The following is a 23657-nucleotide window of genomic DNA, read 5'->3' as shown; positions in this document are numbered from 1 at the left end:
GTTAGAAGACCTCCTGAAACAAAGACAGGGTTGCAAGGTGGTCATAACAACAAGTGGACAAGAAGGTTGCCATAACAACCCTTTCGACACAAAGGTAGGGTTGTAAGATGGTAATTAACTTTTTGACACGATTGGGTTTTCGTGGAACAAGCAGTAAAGAACCTTTTGTAGTTAAGGTTACAGGTGAGACATAACCTAGTCTTTGAGAAACGGGTTTAATTATAAACAGGAATGAACCTAGTTTGTCTTTACTATAAAATGGCTTTTAAGCCTAAGATGGAGGCAGGCTGGTTCTTCATGTCTCAAAAACATCATACATAGACATAAATAAATCAACCTGGAGAGATGGGTCAGTGGTTAAATTGCTTGCTCTTTCCAGCACCCACATCCTTGAACTCACAGCCTCCTGCAGCTCCTGTCCAGTAACCCCTGCTCGAAGGGATTCAGTTCACACACAGACAGACACACATATATACATAATTAACAAAAAAAATACAGACCGGGCCTTTCATCCCGGCACCAGTCTACCTAGTGAGTTGCAGGACAACCAGAGCTGTATGACCTTGTTTTTTTAAAAAAGTTCCAAAATAAATAAATCCCACCACTTATTGAGTTACATTCCCAGACCTGAAAGGGCTTTCTGAAGACTCCAGCACTAGACTGTTACTTTTGGCAGAAAAATCAGAGGGGTGCAATAATCCCTCTCTCTTCCTCCACTTAGAGCACTGGTTCTCTACCTGCTGATCATGACCCCTTTGGGGGTCAAACGGCCCTTTCACAAGGGTCACCTAAGACCATTGGAAAATACAGATATTTACATTAGGATGATTCATAACAGCAGCAAAATTGTGGTTATGAAGTAGCATCAAAATAATTTTATGGTTGGAGGTCCCCACAACATGAGGAATTATATTAAAGGGTCACAGCATTAGGAAGGCCAAGAACCACGGATTTAGAGGCAGGTGCTGCCTCCAACACAGAATTTGGTCTAAGTTCTGTTGTGTCCTTTGCTGAGGTTTTATCTGGTTCTGGAATCCAGATAAATTCAATCTTCAAATTCATGTTAACGGTTGAAGGCTAACACAATTAGTACTAGATAAGATTATAAACTGGAGTTGGTGGCGCTTGCCTTTAATCCCAGCACTCAGGAGGCAGAGATAGGTGGATCTTTGTGAGTTCAAGGCCAGCCTGGTCTACAGAGCAAGTTCCAGAACAGACTCCAAAGCTACAGAGAAACCCTCTCAGCCCCCCCCTCATAAAAAAAGAAGAAAAGAAAATACTATGAAGGCATTGCTCCTGTAATGGCATTAACAACTTTCTAAGAAGGAGAGAAGAGAAAAGAGAACCTCTTCCTCGATGTGGAATGGCTTCCTCCATTTTGGGGTGCACCCTGCATATGCTAAGTAGATACTGGCTCCATGCTTGTGGACTCTGCAGCCTCTAGAACCATGACCCAGATAAACTGTGTGTGTGTGGGGGGGGATTTGTTTTATTTTTATTTATGTGTAAATGCCTGTGCATTTATGTAAGTGTTGCAGGTGCCCTGAAAGGCCACAAGAGGGCATCAGATCCTCCAGAGCTGGAGTTTCGGGCAGTTGTGAGCTTCCATGTGGGTGCTCGGTACTGAACTCAGGTCCTCTGCAAGAGCAGCAAGTGCTCTCCGCCACCGAGCCGTCTCTCCAACACCGTGTGTATATATATATATATGTAAACATATTATCAGTTTTCACAGTTTTGGGCTTGTTTAATTTTTCAGTACTGCAGATGGATCCAGGGCCCCACACTTGCCAGGCAAGCACTCTAACACGGAGCTGCACCATCAGTCTGGTTTCAGGTGTTGTGTTATAGCAACAGAAACAGACAAATGTGGAAGGAGCGATGACATAGCTTGTCTGAGAGGAGGAATACCTAGGCTACTTGCACAGCACATGGAGTTTATGAGGAGGCTTCCAGACTCGGTTGGAACCTAAGAACTCTGACCTATTGAATGAGTGAACCGTTCAGAATTTGAATGGGCTCTTGGGAAGTGATGGAACTGTGGGAGGTGGAGTCTGCTTGGAGGAAGTGGGTAGTTTGTTGCGGGTGGCTCTTCTTGGAGGCTAAGTCTTATGTTGGCTCCTTTCTGTTTGGTTCTATCAACTTCCTATCTACAATGCTATGAGCTACTCTGCTACAACCTGATGTGGGGCTCCTCTCTGTATGCTGTGAATATGCTTTATTGTCATTGGTTAATAAAGAAGCTGTTTCGGCCAATGGCTTTAGCTGAATAGAGCAAAGCAGAAATTCCAAGCAGATAGAAGAGGAAAGAAGGCAGAGTCAGTGAGAGGCCATGTAGCTGCAGCAGGAGACAGAGGCACTGGAACTTTGCCCGTAAAATACAAGCCTCGTGGTAAGATATAAACTAATAGAAATGGGTTGATTTAAGATGTAAGAGCTAGCTAGAAATATGCTTAAGCTATTGGCCAAACAGTATTGCAAATAATATAGTTTGTGTGATTATTTCAGGTCTGTGCAGTTGGAAACAAACAGTCTCCGCCAACAATGACCTCCTCGCCCAATAGATTGCACCCTCTATTAGTCAAGCCAGGGTCTTACTGTGTAGCCTTGGCTGGCCTAGAACTTACAGAGATCTGTTCTTCTGCCTTTTGAGTGCTGGGATAAAAGGTGTGTGCCACCACCACCTTGCCCAGAGGACAACTTTTAAGAGTTAGTTCCATCCTGTAATGTGAATTCTGGGGAACTACACTTGGCAGCAAGCGCCTTTTCCTGATAAACTCTGTGGCCAGACCCTATATGATTAATCTCTTCTTTTTTTTTAATTTCAATTTCCTGTGCACAAGTGTTTTATCTACATACATGCAGACGTGTGACCTGTGAGCCTGAGGCCTGAGGTCAGAAGAGGGCATCAGATCCCCTGGAACTGGAGTTATAGGTGGTTGTGAGTCACTGTGTGGGTGCTGGGAAAGGAACCCAGTTCCCTGAAAGAAGCAGCTCTCTCAATTGCTGGGCCATCTCTCCAGACCCCCGCATGGTTAATCTTAGACGTTTTGGTTCTATCTTGCCTTTGTTTTTTGAGACAGAGTCACACTACATAACCCCAACTGAACTGGAACCTGCTATGTAGACCAGGCTGACTCAAATGTGTGTCAATCCTCCTGCCTCTGCTTCCTAAGCACTGGGATTATAGGCATACACCTAAATCTGTTATTTTTGATGGCGGGGCGGGCTTGTACATATATAAAGATCAGCGGACAGCTTCTGGGAGTCCATTCTCTCCTTTCGCCAATGGGTTCTAGTGACTGAATTCAGGTTCTTTTGACATCAAGCACCTTTATCTGCTATATCTTGATTTTTTAAAAAATGATTTCTTATTATGGGGCCTGGGAATACAGCTCGGTGGTAGAAGAGGGCTTGCCCAATGTGTGTTAGATTCTTGACTCAAAATTGTTGGGTTTTTTTGTTTGTTTGTTTGTTTTTGTTTTGTTTTCCGAAACAAGACAGGGTTTCTCTGTAGCTTTGGAACTAGGTCTATAGACCAGGCTGGCCTTGAACTCACAGAGATCCGCCTGCCTCTGCCTCCTGAGTGCTGGGATTAAAGGCATGCGCCACCATCACCCGGCTTCAAAATTAATGTTTTTAAAACCAACCTTTAAAGAATATATCTGGGCATGGTGGCACACAGCACTAATCCTAGCGATTAAGATCTCTTGAATTTGAGGTCACCCTACTCTACAAATTCTAAGACAGCCAGGTCTACAGGTCTGTGCTATATGCACAAGGCAGGAAGGGCTGGTGGGTGACAAACTTGGCAAAAAGGAAAAAAAAAAAAGCAAGCAAGTGGTTTCACCTTGTCTGGCATCACCTAGAGTGTGTGACCGCTCTGTCTCAGGCTGTGGGTGTTCCCGAGGCCTCCTGGGAGGTCTCCTGTGCATCTCAGAGCAGCTTGAGCAAGGATTTAAGGCAGGACTAGGCAAAGTGCACAGCTGCAATCCCAGCCCTGGAGAGGTGGAGGCTGAAGGGTCAGGAGGTCGGCCTGGGCTGTGCGAGACTGTCTGAAATATATATGTGTAAGGGTCAGTGAGATGGCTCGGCCGGCAAGGAGGACTGAAGCCAAGTCTGACACCTGAGTCTGATCCCCAGTATCTGCACGCTGGGGGGAGAGAACCAACTCCACCAGTTGCCCTTTGAGCTCTAGACTTGTGCTATGGCATGCGCATGCCAGTACATGTCCAAAATATCAAAAAACAAAAATAAAAACAAAAACAAAGTATGTGTGGTTTTTGTGTTTTTGTTTTCATTTTCATTTATTCATTAAAATAGGAGAGGCAGACAGACAGACAGACAGACAGACAAGCCAAAGGCTGTTTCGTGGCCCACTCAGCTAAGCAGAGGTCGCCTCTGCCAACGCTGTCTAGCTCCAGGAAAGGCTGTTTCCCCACTTGGGCCAGTGCCGGGCCCAGAGGCTGTAGATCCTCTACTCTTTGGAGGTCTCCCTTCCTGCCCCCTGGCAGGCTGCCCTCTCTTGTTCCCTTCCCACAGACAGCTACCTTCATTCCAGTGGGCTCTGAGCTCCTGGGAGAAAAGGAGGAGCCAAACGTTGCCTGGACTTGAGGGCTCCGTGCCAGGTGGCTGCCCCAGTCAGCAGCTGAACTTGTGAAACTCAAGCCCAGGAGAAGAGGCCTGGGACAAACACCAGCTTGCATCAGCCCCTCTGGCTCAGTTACAGCTTTGCAGCAGGTGTGGACAGGCTAGCGCTTCAGCAAAGGGAAACGGGATTGAAGTAAACCAGACCTCCAGAAGGCCGAGCCCTGGAGCCAGCCTGCCCCGAGGCAGCCTCCAGTCAGGTCCACAACCGTGAGAGGGCCCAAAATAGAAAGTGCTCTTGACCTGTCCTTGGCTGCTCCACTCTTCTCAGATTTGGCTCCAGGCACGAGGCAGCCGCCAGCAACCGCTTTCCAGACAAGCTTGAGTAACTTGGCCCTTGGCCTTAGTGTTTTCTAAATCCAAATAGGCTTTATAGGGAGGATTGTGAAATTATATTAGCTTTGGATCTGAGAGCCAGGCTGAAGCCTAGCTTCCTACCTGCCTAGTCAGTTGCTCGGCACTGAAAAATGGGGTCTCCTTTTCCGAGCAGCCGCCAAGATGGCTGAACAGGAGCAAAAGAAGTGCACCAACCGCTGGATCGTTGGTGAACAGCTGATGCAGGCCCCAGAGATGGAGCCTGAACCATGGCCTGTGGTGAAAGCAGTACTCGCTACTCAAGCGCCTGAGAAAGGCCAAGAAGGAGGCGCCACGCTTGGGGAAGCCAGAAGTGGTACAGACCCACTAGGGGGACAGGATCCTCCTGCCTGAGATGGTAGGGAGCATGGTGGGCGTGTACAACGTCAAGACCTTCAACCAGGTGGAAATCAAACAGTGGACAAACGGCCGCTACCCTGGTGGTGCGTTCTCCATCACCTATAAGCCCCTGAAGCACAGCCAGTGTGGTATGGGTGCCACCTACTCCTCCAGCTTCATCCCCCTCGAGCAGCTGTGGCCAATAAATGGGACTCACTCTGAAAAGACCTGACTCCTCCTCAGAGCTCTCTGGTTTGTTTTTGCATGGGGTCACTGTGCCAGGCTGGAGACTCACCTTGCAATCCTAAGGGTGGAAATGTTGACCATGAACAGGGAACTGTGTGCAAGCTGGCATAGCCACTGATAAATCACCCCGCAGATGTACCAGGACCCTTCAACCTGGACACGTGAAAGGTTATTATAAAATACACCCCAGCGGTGGTGGCACAAGCCTTTAACCCCAGCACTCCGGAGGCAGAGGCAGGTGGATCTCTGTGAGTTTGAGGTCAGCCTGGTCTACAGAGCGAGTTCCAGGAAAGTTCCAGTGCTACAGAGAAACTCAGTCTCAAAAAACCAACCAAACAAACAAACAAAAATAATAAAAAACAACAACTGGGAATCAGAAGAGTAGTTTGATTCACTTTACAGAAACTGGACATACACGGATTACATGGTCTGCCTAAACATCAAACGTGTCAGGCCTCAAAAACCAATAGCAGATTTTTATTTTAACATCTATCTATCTATCTATCTATCTATCTATCTATCTATCTATTGCATCTCACAATGTCAGGACCTTATGTATTAAAAAGGAGCTGGGCTGGGGATGTGGCGCAGTTGGTAGAGCATTTGCCTAGCACGCTGGAAGCCCTGGGTTCTGGGTTCAATCCTCCAGTGCCACGTAAGTTGGGGACAGTGCTTCACACATTTGTGGTGCGATCACTTAGGAGGTGGAAGCAAGTGACTCAGAAGTTCAGGGTCCTCCTCCACTGCATAACACATTTGGAGCCAGCCTGGGTTACACGAGACTGTATCTAGAAGAGCAAGCAGGACCACCGATACAGTCATCCTATGAAAGCAGCTGCTGTGCAAGCCAGACAACCTGAGTTCAGTCCCTGGGACCCAGCGTGGAATGAAAGTTGACCTCTGACCTCCACACCTGCACCATGGTAGTAGTATACCAGCACACACATGCGCACACGCACGTGCCCACACAAACACCCCCCCCCACACACACACCAATAATGATGAATGCTGTACTTCTTGGCAAATGGTTTCACACAAAGAACACAGGCAAAGATGAGGTTTCAGCATAAATAATTTACTTCAGACTCTAATAGCATACATATTAGTGGGGTATGAGAACAAGAGGAGGAACTGTGTGACTTTCCCTGGGGAACACAATCTCTATCATATGACAGGCGAAGCCCCGATTCCATCCAAGTCCAGCTTGGTGAACCGGTGAGTTTACTAGGTTCTTACAGGAGGGGCCTGGGCGACTCAAAACCATCTGCATGACCCCAAAGTCTCTTCCTCACACAGATAAGGTCCCCCCAAAATCTGCATCCATGTCATCCTGGCTTTAGTTAACCTTCTACCTCTTACAAACTCTAGCAACCCCCAAGGCCATGCGCACCTGCGGGGCAGGAGGGAGAAATGGCTGGGACTCCTGGTGAGAGGATCCCCTGGGAATCCCCCCCCCCTTTTCTCCTTCCCATACCACACGCCTTGCTGTCACTGTGGCCTTCTGTCCATTTTGTTGTCCTGATTGAGGTCCAAGTATTCTGGAGGCCACCATAGCAATGTCTGTTGTATGACGAGCATGGTCAAGGCAGGAGGGGACACCAGAGAGGGAGTGGTAAGTGGGGGCGGCATGTGAAGACAAGGTGGCAGACTTTGTGCCAGGGACGCATGCTGCTCCCCTAAGCTACCTGAGACAGGAAGGTAGGAACTGAGCCAGGCCAGGAGGTTCTCCTGTGAGCAGGCACCCCGGGGCTCCAGCCCTTCCTGTTGTGCTGTGAGCGAGGTGCTGGTGGGTGAGAAGCTCTCCGACTGCCAGGCTTGTGGGTGCTTCTAGCAGAGTGCAGGGCCCCCAGTCATTGACTGGAGAGGCCTCTGAGGACTTAGGTCTTCATTGCAGCATCTTCAGACAGGCGGGGAGGAGGGAGGGGGCCTTGGTCTTGGAAGGCTGTTCCTCCTCAGTGGCATCCAGGAACTGCTGCATGTAACTGGAGGTGCCAAGCAGCATGTGGCCTGTGGCCTGCATGCTGAAGAGGGCCCAGCGGAGCATTTCCCTGGGAGACAGCAAGGTATTCAGGTCAGACATGGAGAACACTCTCCATCCTATCTCCCCAAATATTTTCTCCATTTTTCTATGCTGGCCTAAAGCAGCAGGCTTCAAGTTAGACTTCTTTCTTTCTTTCTTCCTTCCTTCCTTCCTTCCTTCCTTCCTTCCTTCCTTCCTTCCTTCTTTCCTTTCTTTCTTTCTTCCTGTCTGTCTGTCTCTCTCTTTCTTTCTCTCTCTCTCTCCTTCTCTTTCTTTCTTTCTTTTTTTTCTCTTTCCTTCTTTCTCTTTTATTTTTGAGATAGAATCTCACACTCTAGTTCAGGTTAGCTAGAAACTCATTATGTAGCTCAGGCTGGCTTTGAACTCGCAGTACTCTCCTGCCTCGGTCTCCTGAAGGCTGTTGCAGCTATGTGCCACCACAGCTAACTTTTTAAATTTTGTTTTGTTTTGGTTTGGCTCTTTTTGAGATAGAATCTGTATATAAAGCCCACGTAGCCTTAAAGTAGTAATCTTCCTGCCTCGTCTTCCCATGTGCTGGGTTTACGGACATGCCCCACCATACTGCGCTCACATTAGCCTTCCCCCTTGGGAGGATCTAAGTATTACTGAAGCGAAACAACTAACACCCTTCCAAGTACAGACAGGAACCGGGACCCGGCTCATAGCCAGTCATCCCCTCTCACATAGTCCCGGCTCTGCTCCTGCTTTTTCCCATGCGAACTTGAGTTCTCAAAACAAAGTTTTTATTTTCTTATAATAATATTTTGTTTTTCTTTCTTGTGGTGCTGGGGAAGCCAGGGCTTTATTTGTGCATAAGCAGCTGATCCGCCACAGAGTTACGTTTCCAGCCCCATATTTTTTAAGCCACTCTGGGGCAGCCAGGTTAACTTACATAATACACTTCTGCCCTTTGTAATACTGTTTCTTAGACTTTATAGTCTTTCCAGGTCAGTGTTCAGAATGCTAGCCACAGGCTCCCATGCCTGATATTATCATACACTAAGAATAGAACTTGGACCAGACAGAGCTGAACACTGATTCAGAGTGGTTTCTGTGTGGTTTGCTTTTAACTATTCTATTCTAAGGACTGGTGATGCAAACTAATTTGGTAGAGTCCTTGTCTTTGATGAACAAAGCCCTGGGTTTATCCCCAGCACCGCAATCACCCAGTGTGGTTACACAGGTCTCTAAACTTAGGACTCCCTAGCGCTGTGGAGACAGAAGCAGGTGGATCAGAAGTCCGAAGTCATCCATAGCTACACAGCAAGTGGGAGGCCAGCCTGGGACACATGGGACCCGTATTAGAGAAAAAAAAAAGCTTTTAAACTACTTTAGTTCTGAGGTTCTGGGGTTCTGAGCCCCAGCTTTGAGCATGTAAAATGGAGTATGAGTTTGAAACTAACGTAAAGCATTCAGCATGTGGTCTGATGGAGAGAAAGCAGGAAAAGCCGTCAAGAGCAGTGGCTGAATCCAAGTTCTCCCATGGCTGTTTACAAGGGCTCAGCAAGGGTTGCTAGCAGTTGCTGGTCTTATGAACAATAGGAAAAAGGAAATCCAAAAAAAAAAAAAAAGAAAAAGAAAGAAAGAAAGAAAGAAAGAAAGAAAGAAAGAAAGAAAGAAAGAAGGAGAGAGAGAGAGAGAAAGAAAGACTGCTGGGCAGTGGTGGTACACACCTTTAATTCCAGCACTCAGGAGGCAGAGACAGGCAGATCTCTGTGAGTTCAAGGCCAGCCTGTTCTACAGAGCTAGTTCCAGGACAGGCTCCAAAGCTATACAGAGAAACCCTGTCTCAAAAAACAAACTAAAAAAAAAAAAGAAGAAAAGAAAAGAAAAAGAAAGAAAGAAAGAAAGAAAAAGAAATACTCTTGCCTAGTGTTAACCTTGTCTTCTCAGAGCCATCAAGATGGCTCAGTACAGGCACTTGTGGCTGCCAACCCCAGTAATCTGAGTTCTATCTCAGGGACCCCATGGTGGAAGAAGAGGACCACCTCTCAAAATTTGTCCCCTCATGGCCACACTCAGGCCGTATGGAAGCTCTGGGCCAGTGAACTCAGATACACACACACACACACACACACACACACAATAAAATAAATGTAATCTTTTAAAGAGAGATAACCTGTCTTCTCATGTCATAGCAGGCATGTACTCATACACATTCATATATACACATCAAATACATAAAGTTTTTTAAATTAACTTCTATTAACCTTCATTCAATATGTGGATTTATGTTTTGGGTTGGTTCAAGGGGAGTAGAAATACAGTTAGAACTATATAAGCAGCTCACATAAAACATGTGCTAGGGGTTGGAGAGACGGCTTTGTGGTTAAAAGTATGTAGAGGACTCAATAGGCTCCTAGCATCCATGACAGGAGGCTCACAGACACCAGCATCACTGGCTGTAGGGGACCAGATGCTCGTGATCACAGCAGGTATCTGCATTCACATACACAAACCCTCCCCCCCTCCCTCCCTCTCTCTCTCTCTCTCTCTCTCTCTCTCTCTCTCTCTCTCTCGCGCGCGCGCGCACGCACACACACACACACACACACACACACACACACACACACACACACACACTAAAAATAAAATATTTAGGTGGTTGGAGAAATGGCTCAGTGGTTAAGACCCTACTGCTCTTCCAGAGGACCCAGATTCAATTCCCAGCACCCACATGACAGCTCACAACTGTCAGTAACTCCAAGATCCGACACCCTCACACATACATACATGCAGGCAAAACACCAGTACACATAAAATAAATAATTTTTTGTGATTTTTTTTTCGAGACAGAGTTTCTCTGTAACTTTGGAGACTGTCCTGGAACTAGTTCTTGTAGACCAGGCTGGCCTCGAACTCACAGAGATCCACAGCCTCTAGAGGCCACCAGAGTGCTGGGATTAAAGGTGTGCACCACTACCGCCTGGCTCCCTCTGTCTTTCTATTTCTATGAGGTATCTAGGACAGATCAGCAGAGGGACAGAAAGTAGAGTAGAGGTCAGCAGGGTCTCAGGAGAGAACTGAGAGCTATTTACTGAGTACAGCTTCTGCTGCCTGGTGCAAAGGTTCTGGAAACCAAGACGAGGCTTACACAACATGGCCAGTTACTTTGTACTGCCGAGCAAGACACTTAAAGTGCCTCAGCAGAAAAATTTTGGATGTGAAGATTTTAGCACAATTTTTTTTGAGACAAGGTCTCATTGTGCAGCCCCAGCTGGAACTTGATATATATACCAGGCTAGCCTAAAATTTACAAAAATCCGCCTGCCTCTGCTTCCCGAGTGCTGGGATTAAAAGTGTGTGCCACCACCACCTGGCCCTAAGAAGTAATACCTTCTGCCACCCTAATGTAAACCAAGTCTTTTAGGTAAGTCCCTTCACGGATGTGACTGTCTTTCTTTGTTAGCCCCGTGCCACTCCAGCCCCGGAGAGAGTTCAGCTCTGGGCAGACAGGTAGGTTCTGCGTTCGCTTCTCTCCCGCCCTATCCCCAGCTCTCCCGGTCCACTCACTTCACGATGCGCTTGGCCTTGTAGCAGTGCAGGTCATAGGAAAGCGAGTACGTGTCATAGAGGGTCGCCTTCACATTCAGGCAGCCGATGAAGTCCTGAGGGTTCAGCTTGTATAGGTCAAAGGTTACCCGGGCCACATCGATCTTCTTAGTCGGCTTCTGGGAATCGGATAGCTGGGGTCTCTTCTTGCGCTGCAAGACAAGACCATGTTAGCTCACATCCGGGACTCCTCCCACGCTCTCAACAATCACCCCTGCCTGGGGAGACGGTCACCTGCTCTGATGGGGGCTTCCACTTCTGCCCCTTCTGCAGGACCATGAACACAGTATCTCTTGCTAGGGCTTGGAAATATTCTTCTGTCTCAACAATTGTACCATCTTCCTCCAGCACGAGGGAGAAGGGCTTGTCTTTAAGTTTCAAGATATGCTGGACCTGGAAAAGAAGGCTGGTGACATTTCTACCATCCCTAAGGAGTCACAGAGTTGAGGGGGCGAAGGCCCTCATTAAAGGACCTCAGCTGCCAGAGAGAGAGAGAGAGAGCAAGTGAGCTGCCATCCATCCATGCAGGGAACTGACCGAACTGTGGGGGGGTCTATGTCTTAGTACTTCTGAGTAACAAGAAACAGAGCACTCTAATAGAATGGGAGTCATAGGTGTGGTTTTATTTAGTGAGATAAGTTACATATCATGAGCTTCACATTCTGAGGGCATCGGGGGCAAATGCTGCAACACTGAACTGTATCCCCAGCCTTCTCTGTACTCTTTGTTTGGAGACAGGGTCTTGTTAAATTGCTTTGGTTGGCCTGGAGCTCACTGTGCAGCACAGACAGGCCTCAGTCTTTGGTTTCTGTCTTCCTGCCTCAGTTTCCCAAGTAACTTGGATTACAAACCTATACCACTGAACCCAGTTAAACTTTACTTTGTTGTTGTTTGTTTTGTTTGTTTGTTTGAAGACAGGGTCATACTCTGTAGCCAAGGCTGGCCTGGAACTTGCTACATAGACTGGGTGAGCTGGCCTCAAACTCACAGAGCTCCATCTCCCTCTGTTTCCCAAGTGCTGGGATTAAAGGCATGTACCGCCATACCTGGCCATTATTTTAAAATTTTATTTTTGCTATGTGTAAATGTCTGTGTGGGGGTGGGATTGCACATCTGCCCGGAGTGTCCACATCATGCCCCGGAGCTAGAGTTACAGGTGATTGTGAGCAGCCCGGTGTGGGCACTGGGAAGTGAACACAGGTCGTTTGCATGAGCAATGCATGCTCTTAACATCCGAGGTGACCTGTCCAGCCCCACACTGCACTATTTAAAAGAATACAGTTCAGTCAATTATGATGGATGGTGTACACTGGTAATCCTCGTATTCAGAAGCTAGAGACGGAGTTTTCAGCAAGCTCAAGGCTAGCCTAGTCTGTCCATGACGATGGAGCCCAGCCAGGGCTGCGTACCAAGACCCTGTCTCCAGAAAGAACATGGAGTGGGAGCGAAGAAAGAAAAAGTACCCAGTTCAATGTCGAGTTGAAGATTGTCCCCTGACTGAGTCTGGGGTAATGTGAACACCAGCAAACCATCTGTTACTGCCATTATATCACATTAAAATATGAATGTCTGGTGTTCCAGTGTGGTGGCACATGCCTTTAGTCCCCACACTTGGGAAACAGAAGCAGGTAGATCTCTGAGTTTGAGGTCAGCCTAGTCTACAGAGTGAGTTCCAGGAAGACAACCAGAGCTACACAGAGAAACCCTGTCTCAAACACCTCCTCCCCACAATATGAGTGTATGGATATCTTTTGGTATCAATAAATTAGTAAATTTAAAGTATGAGGCAGCATTGCATGTTTGCTTGGTATAGAATAGATCTTAGAAAACAATTAGCAATGTGGAATTGCCCTCTGGATGCTGTGAATATATTTCATTACCATTGGTTAATAAAGAAGCTTTTTGGCCTGTGGCAGTGCAGAATAGAGCTAGGTGGGGAAAACTAAACTGAATTCAGGGAAAAAGAAGATGGAGTCAGGGAGATTCCATGTAGCTGCCAAAGGAGAAAGATGTCATAACCTTACCAGTAGGCCACAGTCTCATGGTGATACACAGATTAATAGAAATGGGTTAATTTAAGATGTAAGAGCTAGCTAGGAATATACCTAAGCTATTGATCAAACAGTGTTGTAATTAATACAGTTTCTGTGTGATTATTCGGGTCAGGGCAGCCGAGAAACAAATGAGCAGTCTCCGTTTACAAATTAGTACAAGAAAAGTAAAAAATTCAAGTTAAGTTGGATGGTGGTGGCACATGCCTATAGTCCCAGCACTCGGGAGGCAGATGCAGGTGGATCTCTGAGTTTAAGGTCAGCCTGCACTACAGAGGGAGTTCCAGGACAACTAGGGCCACACAAAGGAAACCCTGATTCAAAAAACAAAAAACAAACAAAAAATTAAAGTTAAATAACACATTGAGAAAAGTAAAAACATTACACAGCGAAGGCCAACTGTGTAACCCTATTTAGATGATCGAGTTAAATGAAACAAGAGAAATAAAAAAATGGTATGTATGTTTGTAAGCATAATTCTGTCTTCTTTCTTTATTTGTGGTGTGAGGGATTGAGTTAAGGTTCTTGCTAGGAAAAATATTCTTCCTACTAAGCTACATCCCCAGGTGTCAACTTAAAAAATATTTTTTATTTTTATTTTATTTTTTTGGTCTTTTGAGACAGGATTTCTCTGTAGCTTTGGCGCCTGTCCTGGAACTAGCTCTTGTAGACCAGGCTGGCCTCGAACTCACAGAGATCAGCCTGCCTCTGCCTCCCGAGTGCTGGGATTAAAGGCATGTGCCACCACTGCCCGGCCTTAAAAAATATTTTTTAAATATTTATTTATATATTATGCAAACAGTACTCGTACATGCACAGTAATACTTTTAAAATATAAGACAAAAGTGACCAGATTTGGAGGAGGATCAGTAGTGCTCCAGTGGAGGCTCGAGATGAGCTCTGCTGGCCTCCCACTGTTTTCTCATTTTGAGGACTGCTGAGCATTAAAGAGAATGTCCTCTTGTATAGAAAATACACAAGGAGGACTGGAGGGCTGGAGAGACGGCTTAGCAACACCCACATGACAGCTCACAACTGTCTGTAACTTCAGTCCCAGGGGATCTGACACCTTCACATATATACAAAATGCACTTGAAGTATAAATAAATAAGTAAAAAGAAAGAAAAGAAAATGTTCACGGGAAGTGTCCAAGTTCATGGCAGCAGACTGGCCATTTATGCTCCAGTGATTCAGCAAATGTTTTGTTTTCAGCAAATGCTCCTTACAGATTTTGTTAGTTTCATTTGCTTCTTTTTTTAAAAATTAATTTATTTATTTATTAAAAATTTCCACCTCTTCCCCGCCTCCCTTTTCCTTCCCCCTCCCGTTTCATTTGCTTCTTATTAGTTTTAAAAATCCACCACAGTTGTGTACGTGCGTGCGTGCATGCGTGCGTGCGTGCGTGTGTGTGTGTGTGTGTGTGTGTGTGTGTGTGTGTGCGTGTGTGTGTATGTCTCAGCTAGCAGAGCTCCTGCTCAGCATGAACAATGCCCTGGGCACCATGTCAGCATCCCATAGCTGGACAGTGGCACAGGCTGTAATCCCAGCGCTCAGGAGGTAGACACAGTAAGAGATAAGGTTCCAAACAGTTATAAAACGAGTTTGAGGCCAGCTATACGGGACCCTGTCTCAAACAAACCATCAATAAAAGCCCTTCTTTAAAAATTCCTCTAGGTGGGCGTAGTGGTGCATGCCTGTAACCCCAGCACTCGGGAGGCAGAGGCAGGCAGATCTCTGTAAGTTCGAGGCCACCTTGGCCTACAAAGAGAGTTCCAGGGCTCTTAAGCAGCAAAACCCCCGACTCGAAAAACAAAACAAAACCATAAACAAACAAACAAAAGAAACCCTGTCTAACTGCCTAAAACAAACTAACTAAAATAAATAAATGAAATTTAAGGTTGAATGGGATGGCTCAGCGGGTAAAGGTGCTTACTGCCAAGTCTGCTGACCCACGTGATGGAAAGAGAAGCTCCGAAGAGTCATGCTCTCATTTCTACGTGTGTCCCGTGGCATGCATGTAGTTAAACAATCAGTATAAAAAAATAAAATATAAACTTCTCCAGTGGCAACCACATCTATACTCTCCCCTCAACACAATCCACACCTCTGCGCCGCCAGACATAGACTCAAAGTCCAGAAACCTCACCTCAAAGGTTAAGTCAGTAGACGTCCTCCAGGCCCTGGCAGTGAGCGTCCTATCTAACTGTGTGTATGGCAGAGATGGAGTCTCACTGTAGCTTCCTGTATCCCGTGACAACAGAACCCTGACTAGGAGGTTCTCAGATTCTACAACTCTAAGGCTCTCCTAAAGTACCACGGGCTGTGAAGGGTTGGAATCGGGTATGCTAAGAACACCATGATGTGCAAGGGGTCCAGAGCTCAGAGCAAAGGGGGAGTCAGTCCTTTTAAGTTCTTTAGGTTCAAGGCCAACTCAGCCATAGACCTCACAGGGACGATAAACCTGCTCCTAGGAAGAACAGAGCTAATTCACAGGGATGCGATGGAAACCTCACCTCGAAGGCTAAGTCAGATATGCGCTCTGCATGCTCAATTGGCTCTGACAGCTGAAAACCTACTGCAAATGTTTGGCTTGTGTGGGACACCTGGATGTACAGGTACAGGGGTTAGGTTAGCATCAGTCCCATGCAGCTGACTAATGGTCCAGAGAGACCTGAGGTCACACGACAGAAGCACCGTCAGAAGAGACTGTAGGAGGGGCAGGGGAGGAAAGATGAGAACTGGGTCCTGCTCTTAGCACTCTGTGCTTCTGTTAGTACAGGCGCTGGTTGCCCTGGGTTTCCAGTAATGAGAACTGACTAATTGTCCAAACAAAGGCATTTTCCGGAAGTTCCAGCCTGGGAGACAGGTGCAGGGAGACTGTATGGGAGTGATTAGGAGATGCAGACCAGGAGCACTGAAATCCTGTTTCCTTAACTTCTGACATCTCTGCAAAGTTGTTTTTATGTTGTTTAGTTTTAGTGTACGTGTGTGCGTGTGCGTGTGTGTGTTTAAGCTTAAACGCTGGGTCTTCTTTATGGACCTAGTTGGGCAGGAACTCCCTATGTAGAGACCAGGCTGACCTCATACTCATGGTCCTCCTGCAGAACCTCCATGCACCACCATATTCAGCCTTGGTTTTAACTTCTTTTGAGACGTATTCTTTATTTAGCTCAGAGTATCCTGAACTCACTTATGTAGCCCAGGCTGACCTCAAACCTAACATCTTCCTACTCCAGTCTCCCAAGTCCTGGGCTCCCAGCATGAGGCACCATGCCTGGCTTTTTCCTGCAAGTTTAAGAGATACTGGGGAAAGGGAACTAAGAGCCCTTTCAGCAAGAAAGTAACCACCACCTAGTGTTAGTGTGTAAGATGGCGATGTACGGCCCTCCTTCTGTCACTTGACCATGTCATTTATCCATCTCACACACAGCTCTCCAGGCAGGCAACGCCAACCCTCCAGCACTGACACCAATAAGAACCTTCCACTGCTTAAGAACATACTGCGCATGTGCACAAACTTCCAGCTCAGGGACCTGGAAGACGAAAGCAGCCGGCAGGGTCAATCCTTGGCCAAGGCTTGGAGAGAGGGGTACAGCAAATCCCTTACCTTGCCCAGGAGGTCCTCCAGGCTGTGAGCCATGATGCCTTTGCGAACCTTCCGATCTGCCGTGCTAACTCGACAGGGCCTCGCCCTGGGGGCTTCCCGCCTGGGCTTAGACACCAGCTGTTGGGTCACCACTGCAGTGCTCACTGCCACATGTCTGGGAACACCAGTTTGAACATCAGAAGACCTGCCTGCGGCCTCCAGGTCTGCCCACGTCTGACCCTTCCAACTAATCAGGGCTGCTCCAGGGGCTTTTCACAAAGCCCTTCCGAAGATACATCTCCAATTTGGGTGGGCAGGAAAATCAGACTCACTCCAGCGCCTTTCAGTGGAGCCTAAGGAGTTGCGTCTCTAACAAGTCCCCAAAGCCGTGTCAGTGTGGCTCGAACCAGCCACATTCCCCTGTGGATGGCTCTGCTTCTCTGGCCTTGGTCACCTTGCCTGTGAAGGGGAGTGAGATGGCGGGCCCCCTGGAGAGTATCTGGGGACTCTGAAGTAGGCAGGGTAGAAAGGAAGGAGTAGAGAGGATCTGGGTCTGAGATTTCTTGGGCTCAAATTCAAAGTTTGTCTGTGCTACAGACTTGCTAGGTGACACAATACACAACCTGTGACTTAGTTTCCTTATCTATTGACGTGGCATAATAGCCCCCACTTCCCAGAGTAGGAGTGAGGCTCCTGGGAGATCGGGAATGAGGGCACCCAGCGCCAAGCCCTTTCGACCCCAGATGTGGCTGAACTGTGGCGGTGACAGAGAGGGCATAAGATGGGGACTTGTCCAGACTGCAAGGTCTTGGGTTCTCCTCCAGGCCTCCTGAATCATATCTGCGGGCTTCACTGTAGGATTTTGTTTGTTTTAATGGGCTCTTTGCTTGTTTGTTTTTGAGATAGTATCTTGATCTGTAGCCCTGGAACTTACTTTTTTTTTTTTTCTTTTTTGAACCTGAAACTTTCTATGCAGACCAGACTGTCCCTAAACTCACCAAGATCCGCATGTCTCTGCTTCCCGAGTCCCAGGATTCAAAGTGTTTGCCACCATGCCTGGCCATATCTGTGTTTCAACTAGACACCCACGTGATTTTCCTTTCTTTTTCTTTCTCCTCCTTCTTTCTTCTTCTTCTTCCCCTTCTTCTCCTCCTTCTTCTCCTTCTTCTTCCTCTTCTTCCTCTTCTTCTTCTTACTCCTCCTCCCTCCCTCCTCCTCCCCTCCTCCCTTCTTCTTCTTCTTCTTCTTCTTCTTCTTCTTCTTCTTCTTCTTCTTCTTCTTCTTCTTCTTCTTCTTCTTCTTCTTCTCCTCCTCCTCCTCCTCCTCCTCCTCCTTCTCCTTCTTCTTCTTCATCTTCTTCTTTTTCCTCCTCTTCTTTTTTTTCTTCTTCTCCTTCTCCTTCTTCTTCTTCATCTTCTTCTTTTTCCTCCTCTTCTTTTTTTTCTTCTTCTCCTTCTCCTTCTTCTCCTTCTCCTTCTCGATAGGATGACCTATGCAGCCCTGACTGATCCGGAACTTGCTGTGCTCACTACAGGCTGACCTCAAACTCACAAAGATCTGCCTGCTTCTGCCTCCTGAGTGCTGGGATTAAAAGCATGTACCACCATATCCATCCCCTACATGTTTTTTTATACCTATTAAAGATTTTGAAGTTCTAACAGATGGCCCCCGAGGTTCCCCCTTCCTTTCTATCCCTGGCTCTCCTTACCTGGACAGTGACTTGGGGTACAGAAGGCTGAGAGACTTCATGGCGTAGTCCATCCTTGTCAGCTGAATTGTGTTGGACCTGGATCGGAGGCATCTGGTTAGAATGGGAAGGATGGGAGAGGGTCCCTCTCTTTCTTTGACCCACTGTATCCCCAACCCCCACCCAGCAACCCTCTGCCCCAGTCTTTCACCCTACCCTCCATTTCCCTGAACCCATCCCAACTACAGCTGAGCCAGCGTCTACCACCCTTACTGATTCCTCAGCAGCTCCCAGCCCCAACCCAACTCACTCCATGTTTCTCTGTCCCAAGCTCTGGCTACACTGAGCAGAGGAGCCCAAGCCAGGGCTGAAGAGGCCCTCACTGCCTTGTCCCTGTCCCTCGGGGCAGAGTCCATGGTCTGCTGGCAGGGTGAGTCACACCACCTCATGCTGGGAGAGACCTGAAAGTCACCTATCCTCCAGAAACTGCCCAGGCAGTCAGACCTTGGAGAGCCTGCTCTAACCATGGGCCCTTGAGCAATAAAGCCCTCTTGAGGCTTAGCCCTGGCCAAGAGAACTAACTCTCTGTCATGTTCAATACTGTCTAGGTTTGTACTCTCCGATACCATAGCTGTTACCCTCACTGAGTCCTTGGCCCCGTAACCAATGTGGCCAAGGGGTTGACGCTGCACTTCTACTGAACCTTAACTAATTTAGTTAGATAACTACCATGGTTTCTAGCGGGGTAGTCCCGGGCTCATGTGCCTTTGCTTTTTCTTCTCTATTGCTGCTCCCTGGTTCTTGCCTGCTGCTTATCTCAAACTCAGAGCTCAACATGAGCTACCTAGAAGCCCCAGCTCCCTGCTGCCAACTCAACAAAGCCTCTTCTGGTTGCTCACAGAATGACCCCTCTACCCTGCCCTTCTCTGTCCATTTCTGCTGTGACGCCCGGGTCCCTGCTGCCCCTATCTACAAGGCCTTAGCCCAGGGAGCGAGTCTGAATGCCAGGAGTGGGCAGACATGAGTCCCTGCCTCCTCAATCAAGTAAAATCATTTTTCCCTTCTGATAACTCAGATTCTCCCCAGGTCAACCCTATAGAATCAGAGTCCCCTCACCCCCACCTGATGCTACCCAAGTGCTCTTGTTCAGTCCGGTTTCTTCCACCCACCCCTCACAAAGCTCCACCAAACCCCCCACACCTGCTGTCTGATAGCCAAATACCCCGGCTCCTCTCCTCCCCCTCACCTCCTAGCCTCCTGGTAATACTGCGTGGCCAGGCACAGCCCAGGCCTCCCTCCATTTTATTTCCATGTCCCGTGAAACCACTCCCCTGGCCCCCAGCCCCATCTGGGGAAAAGAGCAAAGGAAATGAGTTTGAAACTCTCCCCTAGGGATTTCATGTCAGACTGACTTCCAGAAAGCCCCGAAAGGGGGAAGAAGGCATGTTTCGAAAGCTCTAGAAGAAAGAGGCAGTACCCAGGACATGGTACCAGGCAAGAGGGCACAGGAAGCAGCAGATGCGGACTGTGGTCTGTGTTCTACCCCCACACCGGCTGTTCGTGCTCGCATGAATTGCCTTCTGTCAGCCCTGATTTTCTTCTGTGCATAAGGAATAGCACTCCTGTTGAAGCCAGGTACAGTGGCTCAGAGCTGTAATAGCAGCTCTTGGAAGACTGAGGCATACATAAAGAGGGCCGTAAGTTTGAAACTAGCCTGGGCTATTGAGTAAAGTCCTGTCTCAAAAACAAAAATATATACATAATGAAAACTCTTGCAACTTAGGCACTCAATAGATAGAAGTGATTGTTATTGATAAAATAGTATTGCAATATATAGAAACAGAGATTAGAACAAGGTGAAATATGTAATATTAAAATAAAATATCTAAATATCTTACCAGGAGTGGTAGCTCATTCCTGTAATGACTACGATCCCACCAAGCACTTCGGAAGCCAAGGCAGGAAAACTGCTGTGAATAAAACCAGCCTGGGCTACAGAGTAACAATCTAACAAGAGAAGGGAGTGGAAAATCACAAATCTTGGGTATAGTGAAGTACATGACTTGAGAGACAGAGGCAGGAGGATCATTTCCAATTCAAGACAAGACTGAGCAATAGAGTCTCAAAAAAAGCTTAAAAAGAGCATAAAAGATTTATAATCTATTGCTGTAAACATACAACTAAAAAATTAAGCTAAGGCCAGCAAGATGACCCAGTGAGTAAGGGCACTTGCTGTCAAACCTGACAGCCTGAATTTGATCCCCAGGACCCACATGGCAGAAAGAGAGAACTGACTCCCACAGGTTGCCCTTAAGTGAATCAAAACACACACACGCTTGTGCGCACACTTAATAAATAAAAATCTCGACATCAAAACCTCTACAAGAAACATTCACATCATTTTTAGTGCTGGAGAGTTGTCTCAGTGGTCAAGAGCACTGGCTTCTCTTCCAGACGATCCAGGTTCTGTTACCAGCACCCACATGATCATTTATAACTCTAGTTCCAGGGGATCTGATCCCCTCTTCAGGCCTCTGTGGGCACTGCATGCATAGGGTGCAAAGACATACATGCAGGGGAAACACTATACACATAAAATAAAAATAAATCTTCAAGAAGTCTAACAATCAGAGAGACAAGTGTGACCACACCAGGAAAAGTGAGGGGATCAGCCTGTTAAGTACTGTTTTTGGGGTGCAGATGGCAGCTCTAGGATTTCACAGGAGAAGAAAAAAAGGACAACTGGAGATGGTAGCCCTGCCTCCTAGTGTTTGGGAGGCAGAGGCAGGGGAATCTCTGTGAGTTTGAGGCCAGCCTGAATAACACGGTAAATTCCAGGCCAACAAAAGCTACAAAATAAGGCACTGTCTCAAAAATTAAAACAAAATGGGGGGAGGGGACAATAAATATGAGAGCCAAGCTGTCTTGTTCAAACTATTCTGATTGACTGCTAACTACAGTCTGGAGTATGGGTCCTGTGGTTGCTAGGGAGTGGATTGCCTCCCAGGCCGGCTGTTCCTGGTTTTTGCGACAAGCTGAAAATGAAAGAGACTCAGAAGGAGATCAGGGCGGAGGAGCTGAATCAGAATGAGTATTGTGTCTTCCTTCAGGTTTAGGGCAACCACTGAAGACTTCTAGGCACTACTGTAGTGGTTTGGGACAGGATGTGGCAAAAGTTTAGTGCTGGCAATCTGTAATGTTTCTACAGATCCTTTCTATATCTATTTTATTTTTAAAAGAGTTCTTTTATTTGTGTATGAATATTCGCATCTATGTGTGCAGACCACATGCATGCAGTGCCTGTGGAGGCCAAAAGAGGGCGACAGATCCCCTGAAACAAGGGTTGCTAGTTGTATGGTGCTGAGAACTGAGCTTCCTTCCTCTAGGAGAGCAACACGTGCTGTTAACCACTGAGCTGTCTCTCCGGCCCTCACCCACCCCTTTCTATGTGTGCACTTATGTGTGTGGGGACATGGTGTGCATATGTGGAGGTCAGAGGTCAGTCTGCTGAAGTTGGTTTTCTCCTTCCACCCTGTGGGTCCTAAGGATAAAACCCAGGCTGAGAGCATTTCCCTGTACCTGTAGAGCCATCTCCTGGGCTTTGTCCCAGTAAACCTTGAAAATGTCTTTCTTACCCCTGGTATCTTAATCCTTAAAGGGGAAGGACAAAGCTCCAGGTACACAATGAGTGGAAATTGATCTTTAATACCAGTCTGGAACTTGATTTGTAGGCCAGGCTTGCCTTGAACTCAGAGATCCACCTACCTCTGCCTCCCAGACTAAATGGCCATATGTACCTGGCTAGGACAAGTTTTGTTGGTTTTTTTTTGTTTGTTTGTTTTGTTTTTTTAATGCATCTATAGGCACAGCTGAGTTGGGGAATCTGATTCAAGCCTTAAGATAGCAAAGGGCTAGAGGTGTTGATGCAACATGAAGACAGAGATACCCAGCTTTTCTCTGTCCTTTGGTCACCTGGCAGGCCTCTGCAGGTCCAAGGGAGGATTCACTGGCTCTCTTGGTACGCCATTATTTAGAGCTAAGGCAGTCCCTGGAAGAGGCAACACTCGTTCATTGAGCGCTTGCAGCGTGTCCCCCTGATAATGCGGCAGAAAGCAAGACAGCTTTAGGTCACTCGGGAAGAGCTGGAGCAGAGACACACGCAATGGAGACCGGAGCGTACAGCTCTCATCCTGATCCCTAGGAGTCGTCAGCCTGGCCCACACACCAAGAGGTCCTGCCTGCTAGTGGTGATGGCACAGGCCCTTTAGTCCCAGAATCAGGAGGCAGAGCCAGCCTGGTCTACAGAGGGAGTTCCAGGACAGTCAGAGCTACATAGAGATACCCTGTCTAGAAAAACCAGAAAAAGGGTCTCACAAAAACAAAACAACAGCGGAAACGTCTTTTGTTTGTTGTTTCATTTTGTTTGCTTTCCAAGAGTGCACTGGGAAGAAGAAGAAGAGTAAAACGGTGCAGTTGACGCAGTGGCTCAGACCTGGTCGGAGCCCTTTAGTGGCAGAGGCAAGCTGATCGCTTTGAATTCAGGTCTCTCCACCCTGCATAAAGAGTTGCGGACTATAGAGTAAGACTTTGACTTTCAAAAAGCACAAGGGCCTCAAAATGGCTCAGCGGATACTTGTAAGCTTGATGACCTGAGTTCAATCCTTGGAGCTACGTAATGGAAAGAACTGACTCTCCTGAATCACCTGACCGCCACACATTGCGTGTGGGGTGTGTGTGTGTGTGTGTGTGTGTGTGTGAGAGAGAGAGAGAGAGAGAGAAAGAGAGAGAGAGAGAGAGCGAGAGAGAGAGAGAGAGAGAGAGAGAGAGAGAGAGATAATAAATGAGTATAAATAAAAAAAAAACCCCACAAACAAGAACAGAACCAATGTCTGTGTGGTAACCGATGACTGGAGAACTAAAGCAGAGGTAGAGTAGATAATCTGATCCTGAGGGGAATTAGAGGGAAACCATTAGAGCAGAAAGAAAGCTACAAAGGCCTTTTATTCCCTCACTTCGGAGGTGGTAGAGGCCAGAGGATCAGGAGTTCAAGGCCATCTCATCTAAATAGAAAGTGAGTTCAGGGCTAGCCTGGGTTACCTGAGACCCTGTCTTAAGAAAGAAAGAAAGAAAGAAAGAAAGAAAGAAAGAAAGAAAGAA

General features: G+C 47.2%; 1 protein-coding gene across 2 annotated transcripts; it reads right to left on the bottom strand.

The window, feature by feature from the left end:
- Positions 1-6637: 6637 nt before the first annotated feature.
- Positions 6638-19820, bottom strand: Cidec (cell death inducing DFFA like effector c). Of its 2 annotated transcripts, none has more exons than XM_048438602.3 (6): positions 19747-19820; positions 18522-18599; positions 16835-16988; positions 11411-11569; positions 11138-11328; positions 6638-7631 (listed from the first exon to the last, which is right to left on the bottom strand). In XM_048438602.3, the coding sequence occupies exons 2-6, from the start codon at positions 18572-18574 to the stop codon at positions 7469-7471; spliced, it is 720 nt and encodes a 239-aa protein (XP_048294559.1). In that variant the 5' UTR covers positions 18575-18599; positions 19747-19820; the 3' UTR covers positions 6638-7468. The 2 variants fall into 2 exon arrangements, with proteins under 2 accessions (XP_048294559.1, XP_048294558.1); XM_048438601.3 differs by lacking the exon at positions 19747-19820 and adding an exon at positions 18811-18957.
- Positions 19821-23657: the final 3837 nt, after the last annotated feature.

The sequence above is a fragment of the Myodes glareolus genome, chromosome 3 (assembly GCF_982192425.1).
Source record: "Myodes glareolus chromosome 3, mMyoGla1.1, whole genome shotgun sequence".
Classification (NCBI taxonomy): Eukaryota; Metazoa; Chordata; class Mammalia; order Rodentia; family Cricetidae; genus Myodes; species Myodes glareolus.
This window is presented reverse-complemented; position numbering and strand designations above follow the sequence as displayed.